The sequence below is a fragment of the Numida meleagris genome, chromosome 3 (genome assembly GCF_002078875.1).
Source record: "Numida meleagris isolate 19003 breed g44 Domestic line chromosome 3, NumMel1.0, whole genome shotgun sequence".
Lineage (NCBI taxonomy): Eukaryota > Metazoa > Chordata > Aves > Galliformes > Numididae > Numida > Numida meleagris.
In genome coordinates, this window is record NC_034411.1 from 103,192,131 (window position 1) to 103,201,925 (window position 9,795).

General features: G+C 37.9%; 1 protein-coding gene across 1 annotated transcript in view; it reads right to left on the bottom strand.

Annotated features, from left to right (window-relative positions):
* APOB (apolipoprotein B) overlaps window positions 1-898 on the bottom strand; it is a 34,217-nt gene extending 33,319 nt beyond the window's left edge. The window contains exon 1 of the mRNA XM_021392044.1: window positions 841-898. Coding sequence (XP_021247719.1) covers window positions 841-898 — 58 coding nt within the window. The remainder of the gene's footprint in view (window positions 1-840) is intronic.

Here is a 9,795-nt window from a genome sequence, read left to right on the forward strand (position 1 = left end):
GGACTTTCCAAGCTTCCATAATGGGAATTCAAAGGTTGATCACTCTACAGTAATATAGTAGTTAGTTATAGTAGTAACATTAATAATAAGCATTAGAAACAAGTGCATCCTTCAAAATTGTGTAACACCAGTCAGCATCAGAATGTGATGATGAATTGTATCTACATATAAACCCTGAATTGGTTCAGACCTGCATAATTGGTGCCAGACTCACTCCCTTCCTTAAGATTCCTGAAATCTTAACACTACAGTGTCGCATTCTAAAAAGCCATTTCATGGGAAACAAAGAGACTGCTCACAATATGCAGCATCATATTGACCCAGACTGTCTTTTCTGATTTTAGAAAGAAAACTTCACTAGCCTACTTCTTTTATTACTACTACTGATGGCTGTGTTCCTTTAACATAAACATGTATTTAAAATATAAGTGCTACCTGCCAAATACATCTTACTTTATCACTCCCAGTTCTTTCACACACACAAAAAACAGGTTAGCAATGGCTGGGTAAGTCTGTACAGTAAGTGACAGCACTTCCATGGAGGTGAATACAGAACAGCATTACAGAAAAACAATCAGGACAAAATAAACTGTATGAATTTCTCATAAATTGCAAAATACGTTGAATCTGATCAAAAAACATCAGACAACATTTGTGACTTTCCCTGCATTGGGATCCTCTTATGGTTGCCCAGTCCTAGAAGTGGAAGAGATGATGTCTTTATCACACTTTCCATCTCTAATTCTATAAACCACTGTCCCGCTCATTTTCATGTTCTTGTTATTTCAATGAGTTCACAAATAAAGCATCAAAAGTGCTGACATAAAAGATGGTACTTACGTGTGAGAACGCCACTGCTGAGCAGCAGCAATAGCAGCAAGAGCTGCGCAGGGCCCATGGCGAGCCCTGGATGCTCTTGGTCCTCTTTCTTTTCCCTCCCCTCCCTTCTTCACCTCTTCTCTACAGCCTCAGAGGGAGAATGAGCCTTCTGACTTGGACCTCCATTTATATAATCTGTAGCAAGCAGCTGAGGCAAACGGTTTAGAAAGCTCAGAGCAAATTGCCAAAGGTCCAAAGGTGAGAGATCTAGATCCTCACTGCGCTCCAAACACTACTCTGCATTGGTTGCTGGGAGTCCCCAACGGCAGAAGACTGAGCATATACTAGAAATAAGTTACTATCCCAGTTGTTGGGTTGTTTTTTTTTCACAGAGTTTTGAAAACAAAATCTTTCAGCTACAGCATTTCACAGCACATTCAAAGACACTTTCCTTGTTTAAACATGAAAATGAGATGATAATATTCATTTGAATGAAGAAGATAAAACTATGAAAAAAAACTAAATTCAATCAAACAAAAAAAATAGCTTATGAATATGAACGCTAGTAAAAAGATTGGTTTTATGTCATGAGAAATCCCACTAGTTTGAATTCTCTCTCAATTCATATCTATTGAAGCTATATAGTTGAGCTAAATAGTTGAGGACATTTTGTTCAGTAGATTTAATTTTCATATATCTTATCAAAATGAAATGTTTTGACATTCCCAAATAAAAATATTTCCCCTAAGCTTACTGAATCAAAAATTAAAGTTTAATAATTTCTTTTCCCTTGACATGTTACCATGCATACAGCAGTTATCTTCAAAGGCTCTTATTTCCTTATACTCCTTCTCTCTTGGACGTCATGGTAGTTGCCTTTCCCAGGATGCTCTACAAGCACACAACTCCTAGCATCAGTTCAACCAAATGGTAAGCATGGGGCAAACCATTTAATAAAGGAGACATAACTAGGATTTTGTCTGTAAACACTAGCAATGGAGGTTTTTGCTTACTTTCATGTCCACGGCTGCCTCAGTTATGTGTTCTGATACATGACAGTGATTTTACCTTGTAATGTGATTCTATCAAAGAGATTGTGTGATCATATTGTATTTTTGCCAGTATCATTTGATCCCTTTTCTGCATTCAAATATTAAGAGATCTTCACTACTATTTCAAATCTGTTTTTTTGTTCACTTCAGCACTGCAGATTGATAGAGCTCTGGAGTGCCCAGTATTCAGGGGTTTGTTAACTGTATCTGTATTTTCCTGTGCCTCCTCACTGCCTTCAAGCGTTTCTTTGGGCTCAAGCTGAGGGTGACTGATTGAATTAACAAGACAGTGGATGGACATAAATAGATTATAGAAGTCATGACTCATCTCATAAGCATGATAAATGTTTAGGTAACACCGTTCTACCGTGACAGGTTTATATTGCTGTATTACCTAGGCAAGGAACAGTGTTTGTTTTTTTTTTTTCACAGCTAGTAGCACAAATTCTCACACAATGCTTCTGGTCACCAAGGAATCATCATTGGAAGAAGTCAATATTCAAATGGAACTAAACACAAATTTCTTATTTCTGTGAAATTATTTATTCCCAACTGTTACAGACTGGGAGTAGCTCCAATCTTTGGCATATGTTGTATACCTCTAATTTATACAGATTCTGTCTTGATCTAAAAGACAGCTACCTCAATTGTATTTCTCCAGCTGTCCTTGGATCAAGCCCCCTGTGATGAGTGCTGTGTTCACCGGTTCTTTTCCCTAAAGAATTATTTTTTGGCTGTGTTACTTAGAAAGAGGGAGTTTTGACCTTGGAGGTCACCATGGGAGGGCTGTGTTGTTGAAGCACAAGGTAATGCCAGAGACCAGCAAGTTATTACATATTATCTGACCACAGCCTTTTATTCTGCTTGCTGATACTGATGTTTCCTTTTTCTGTCACAGATTGGTCAAATGCTTTGACAGAGAGGGATGTGGTAACACATTCACTGGATACATCCACGATCAGTTTCATCTTGCGCTTATCATTGCATTGCTATAAGACAGGGGCCTCTTTAGTTAACTCACGTAGATTCTTTATTAAGTTTTAAATCTCATTTTCAGAATCATTTCAGAATCATTTCAGTGATTCTTCCAAGGCAGAAATATGGACAGCTGATAGAAGCAATTGCACCAGGCACTAAGTTTCTTACATTCTAAAGAAATCTTGTGCAACTTCCTTTCCCTCCCTCTCCCTTTTTTTCTTTTTTGCATCCTTTCTCTTTTTTTTTCTTCCTTTCTTCCTTCTTTTTCCTTTTCTCTTTTCTGACAAATATACCCACTAGATGGTGTTCACATTTCTTTATTGTTATTCATTCAGGTCAAGGCCAGCACTTCAGGTTCTTTGGGAGCTCTTTGGAAACATTGGTCTTACTCTTCTACTGTGTTTCCCAGATCAGTGTCATCTGTTTAGGTCTTAGCATGTCCTTCATCAGAGAAAAATGGTTGTATTTTCTGGCGAAACACCTATGGTGCTAACTATAACCCAATGGCACTTGGAGGAAACCCTGTCTCCCAAAGGAGGTGTTGGAGGTGCATAAACATACACTCTGTTTGTCTAAGAACAGATGCCAGAAGCCTGCTGAGGCATCAAGAGTAGAAAAATATTTGGCATAAGTCATCTGCTCCAGAATTTCTCTCCTTGTAGGTAGTGGAAAATGTTTCCTTTTTACATATTTATTTAGTTATTTTGAGTATATTCTTGGGCAAAGGGTCTGCCTTTTTTTCTGCACTAACACGAAAATGTACCAATTCTGTTGAAGCTTTTATTCACACTTTCCTTTCACAGTATTAAACCTCCTCGGTTCCTTCATTTTGTGTTGTAACAAGGCATAGAAATGTATTTTTGAATTGTGGTAAGTTGGGCTCTCCAAGTTCAGTTTTGAATTCTGCCAAAAGAGTCCTGCAAACCTTGACTTTATTCTCTCTCACCAGCAAAGGGACATGGTGAAGTGCTGAATGTATTTCTAAAATAGCATTTTTGCCACTTTTTTTCCCTCATTTTTTTTTCCCAATTTCCACTATCTTCACTTTCCATTCAGATGTTCCCTTCTAAGCTCACCACCTACCATCTCTTTTAGCAGTAATAAAAGTGTTACTGGTACAACTTGCACAGTGCATCTGCAAAAAAGTTAACACACATTTACTTTCATAATGATAATCCAGGGATTTCCTGTAGCAAAATTACATACTGCTGTTCCAGTAACTGCTCATGAATGAGTGGCAAGTTTTTTCATCCTTTTGTCCAGGTTCCAGTGTTGCCAGTCCCACCAAAATATTGTATTCCACCAGAGCAGCATGACATGAGTGGGTCAGTGAACCGTGGTTTTCTGAGAACTCCAGCTCAAAGTTCTCTGCACTTTCTTCCTTCAGCTCTCTCATTGCTTCAACCTTCCATCGTGTTCATGCTATCAGAGCTCATGCTATCTGTCTACACAGACATTCCCATACACAGACATTCCCTCCACTTACAAAATTCGGCTTTTCCAAAATTAATTCATACTGCCACTGAGCTTTCAATGAATCTGTTCCTCACCTCCACATCTGGCCACTTCTCAGTGAGTCTATTTGTTTTCCAGACATACAAGCTGAGTTCATTAACATCTTTTTTCCTTTTTTCATTCTTTCTTTTCAAATATTTTGCCAACATGTGCTAATTTTCTAGAGAATACCACGTTCCTTAAACACACACACAACAATCAGTCTTCTGCACTTCAGTTAAATGAAAGCTCTGAATGGAAGAATTATCAGCTACAGAACTACTGTTTTTCCCACTGTTTTTCTTTCTTTCTGGCTTCTGCTGCTCACAAAATACACCAAGGAGTAATGCTTAAATCTTTTCCAGTTGTTTTGAGAGTTCATTTTTCCGCCACTCTGAGCAGTTCATTTTTCTTTTTGCTGTTCAATAATAACTTGAAGTCAAAGGGTCTGACAGACTGGCTTCACTCAGTGTCAGAACTGATCCATCAATTCAATAATTTTAACTGAGTGGTATTGTACAACACGAATTGCTACAAAACACCTCATGCAATTTTACTTGATCATTTCAGAGCATTTTCAAGGCACAGTTCTCCTCGGGTAGGGAAAAAATCTGTCTTCATGCTATCCATAGAGATCAGAATCACAAAGGAACTCACTAACTCTCCTTACATAGTGTAGGAAGCCCTCGCTACTACCTTTCTCCCAAGGGTAGATAGGTAATACTGCAGAAGGTGCACCCCTTGATGCTCTGTGGACTAAGCTTGCACGCAATAGCAAAGGAAACAGTCAGGTTTGCCTAATGCCTCATCTGAGGAGGAGAAAGAGTGCCTTTTTTTTTTTTTTTTTCATTTTACTAAAGTGCTGACGCCATACAAGGAAGAAAAAAAAATTAGTCAGTACCTTTTGCATGACATTGCCAGAAATGATAACGAAATATACGAAGCCACGAGAGTGATAGAAGATATGGCTGTCAGGTGGGGACTGAACTTTAAACTATATACGGATTGAGTTATAAATTTCATTACTGAATGATGAACTGCACCTGTTAGAATTGAGGCTCTGAAAAGTTGGAAAGGAAGGAGACATGTCACTCAGGTTATTGGGACTGACATCAAAGGCTTTTCACTTTCTGATCACCTTCATAAATACAGCCTTAATGAGAAGTGGGTTCCGTTTCTTTCATAGGGTAAAAATGTTTTAAAAATTAGAAACATTATTGTAGTGGTTGTGATTTTAAATCCTAGGATAGGTCAAGGGTCACAGAGATTTCAGAAGGGGCTTTGCATATGTGCAGTGTATCATTGCAATGGTTTAGGATTAACCATACACCTGAGTTTTTTGCTGCTTAAATTCTACTGGTGATAAACAAAATTCTTGGTAAAAATCTGTTTTGTATATTTTCTTTAGTAAAATCATGCTCTTTTCAATAGCTCCACCATACAGCCAGAAAGAATGACGATGGAAATCAGCATGTTATTCCCCACCGGCTCCGCCTGCGCAGATGATGTCCCAGGGGCTACAGTGACATCATATCATGATTCCAATGTTGAGCATTAAAGGATGTGGTCAGACTCCTTCATTGGGAATAGAATACCCTCCTTATCCAGCATCTGCACTGAGGTTTGGGGGCCTGAAAATCAGTCCATGACATCTCTGACAAAGGTGTCTCTTTCTGGATAATGATGGGTAATAATCTATTGCTGTGTAAGCTAGAACTCCTTCATGTTAGGGGTTCAGTGAAGATGCAGCTCTTTGTTTCATGTGTGTGATGTTATCCAATTCCCTCTTCTGTCAACAGTGTTGTGGTTCTTTATACTGACCACTCACATGAGACCAGCCTTCATTTAACAAGGTATAAGCTGCAAAAAGATGCAAAAGTTCATCTGTCAATAGAAGGTGGATTTCAGAAAAGAGAACATCCTGTTGTTTCAATGTTAGTTCCGACGTTATTTAGTAACAGAAGGAAAGCTTCCAGAAGTTTGTTCTTTTAAGCTCTTTGAAAATGTTTAATCAAGTTAATTAAAACATTTACATATTTATCTAGTTGGCATTTCTGAATTATATATTTTTTATACTTTTAAGAAAATCATCATCTCAACATAGCAATTATGATGAAAATGGACAGGTTTCTTACAGAAATGTAGCCCTGAGAGTCACGTTATCTACAGGAATGAGTTGAGTGACAGTAATGGAGTTATGTTACTCTGAGAATTTGGCTCAATTTTGAAGCAGCCTTTTTGGGTGTACTTATTTGATGGTCTCAGCAGCAATTTCTCTACTGACTGCTGCATAATTTGTCCTTCTGTTCCTTGACTTTTCACCGTGTTTCTCCTCCTATCTGACTTCTCCATTTCATTTTCCATTGCTACAATTAAGTTTAAATTAATTTACTAGTGTTACTATTCCATTTTTTCTTCCTATTATTTTTATCTGTTTCAGTGCATCACTTATTCCCCACAGTATCAGACTGTTACCTTTTTATTTCCTCATAGTTAGCATTTTGCTAAGCTTTGCTTTGATGTTAGATCACAGAAATCTCTTTATCTTCCTGTTCACTAAGCCTTTGTAATCTACGATGCTATCCAGAATTCCTCTGCAAGAACAACTTGGCAAATTCTCATCACACACTACTTCAACTCATTAAAAATGCCACTTCTGTTACATTAAATCATGCATAATCTCAGAGTAGTTTACTGCGTGGCTTTCTGCAATGACACGCTGCCCATTTCCCAAGCTCATGATGCAATGCTTGTGCAATGGCATTATACCCTGCAGATATGTACACTGTTTTTCTATTCTAGAACCATTTTGAGATTCAGTGTAGAATTTAGGCCTGCAGAGTTCAGATGGTAAGTTCAAATGAGATGTGTTTGATTGAAATGGTAAGGATTTGGGGGTGGGGGGTAATATCCGTATAGGTGTAAGTGCTTCAGGACTGTGGCCGATGTACAGAGGTGAATAAAAAAGTAAAGCTGTAACATAATGGAAGGGGAGAATGGAGAACAGTGCCCAAATATTCTAACAATTGTAGAGTAATACAGGCAATGGTATGTTCTCAACAGGAACAAAAATGATAGAAGAAAACAGAGTTATTCAGTTCCTGTGGTTCCAGTTTAAAGAGCGCATAGTGGAAACTGAGAAGGATCAGATAGGCAGGTCAGAGCCTTGGAAAATATTCCAACATGAGAGAGTCTGAGGAGACTGTCATTGTTTGCTTTGAAGAAGAGATAAAAAGAGATAAGATAAAGGCACACAAAACAATTAGAAATATAAAGAAAGAGGAAAAGCACTGTGTCCTCTTCTTGTATAGGAAAACATTTGAGGCACACATGTGTGTGGAATCAGTTGCTGAAGCCATCAAATTTTAATTTCAGCTCTTTAGACTATCAAGAATATCTGCATGCAGCTTGGAGATAATGATCTTACAAGAGATTTTCAACCTACTAGATGTCCACATCTAGTTGATTTTGCTAAAAACCTAAAATAAATAAATAAATAAATAAAAATAAGAAATAAACACAATCCACAGGTAGCTTTGGAGACTTCTGTTTTAAGTCTGTTCATTTATGTATCTCCTGGTTTAGCATATATCTTGCACATAGTATTCTAGCTGAAGTGGGATCATATCAGAGTAGTGTTTTACAAGTACAAACAAGAATACTTCTTGTATCTGTTGATCTTAATACAAACAAGAGAGACTGCTTGCAAATAAAATAGTATGAGGATACAGAAAGATGTAATTGATGAATTAGATATCTTAACTCATCATCTATATTAACTTGTTTGGTCTTCACCTGCCTCTCCAAGAGGGCAAGAACTTCTTGTAGATACTGCAGCACTGACGTCATTACTACAGTAGCATAAGAAATCTCAAAACCATACCACGTGCCTGTGATTAAGATCTGATTAAACATGTAGCTCTCCACTGACTGTAATGGGAACTCAGACACCCAGATTATGTGCAGATACCTAAAGTGTAGTTTTCAAATGATCCAAATTTTCACAGAGCATTTCTCTGTGAATCACCTTGCATGGATGGGGAAAGCTTGTAGCTGTTTCTGTGTGCCTACTTTATATTATTCATCTTCTGAATGTGAGTTGATGAGGCATGGTTGTACTGGAGTTAGTAAATGAACTTCAAAGATTTGATTGATTATGTTCTCACATAACATTTGCCCTCACTAGACTTCTAGCATTAACACATTGGTCTCCCAGTATCTTAAGTGAAATGAGTTCTGATGCACCCAGGTGAGAGTGTAGAATGCAGAGTAAGGAGGGACACAGTGCATGGATTTGTATTCCTTGGTGATGGGTGGTAGAGTTTGAAATGGGTACGGCTGAGAACATAAAACTCCAATTCTTTGAAATGGGAGTTGTGCTTTGAAATTCATATGTAAGTATTTTTATTATGAAATTTCTTTGGATCATTGTCAAACCTAATGTTGAATTTCAGCTATGTTGGGATTTATGCTGAGAAAGCATTTGAAAATTTCCCATAACTTTAAATGTTGGTTAAAAAAAAAATTCTGAAATGAAATTACATATGAGCGTAACATTTCCATCTCAGCTCCTAGCTGAGCCTGTGATGGAACCTTTCTGCCTTTAATCACTATTGATGGACATTTAACTCAGCCATAGAACAGAGGCAGATTTAGACTGAAGCAACAAATAGTCACCAGTCAAACAGACCACAAATTAGCTATTTTGGTTAGATTTTTTTCCCTATTTCTTTAAAATTAGTGGCCAGATGGAGAAGACAATGATAATTAGAAGAGAGTAAGTCCAAATAACTAGAATGCATAGTCCTTGGATGGCCCCTGAATGAAGGCATAACTTTAAAAAAAGATAGACTATAGGGGAAAATAGGTATCGAAGGAAAGGAAAGGTGTAGTGCAGACTGGGATGGAATTGAGAAGATAAGAAACTGACTGGGCTGCTCAAGTGTTTACGCACCTAAACAAGACGCCCAGAACTGCAGATAACAACTGCCATGAAGAGAAAACAAAAGATACCCCTTAGTACTGAAAAACTGGTTTGACTACATATTTGCTGTAGTGGAGAATAAAAAAGAGATGCTGGCAGAAAATGCCTGGCAAAGAAAAACAGAAAGAAAACTAGCTCCAGGAGGAAAGGGTGATGAGAACAACCGTATGTGTTTATACAAAAAAAATAAAATGGACAAAGGATTGCTTTCTGGCTTTAAGGCAAAGGGGCACAGTACCATCCATGTCCATCAAGTTAAACTCTCTCACATCACCAAACCAGGCACTCACATGTAATATGCATATTGGAAATGGTTCTTGCCTGAAGTGATGCTTGGGAAAGTGGCTGGGGTAAAAATGGGTCATTGACTCTGCTTATTAGCTGTAAGAAAAAGTAAGGTCCAACTGCCATGGTTCTCTGTGGCTTACTCGGGTAGGTGTAGCCTCAGAGATTAGAGTCCAAGGAGAC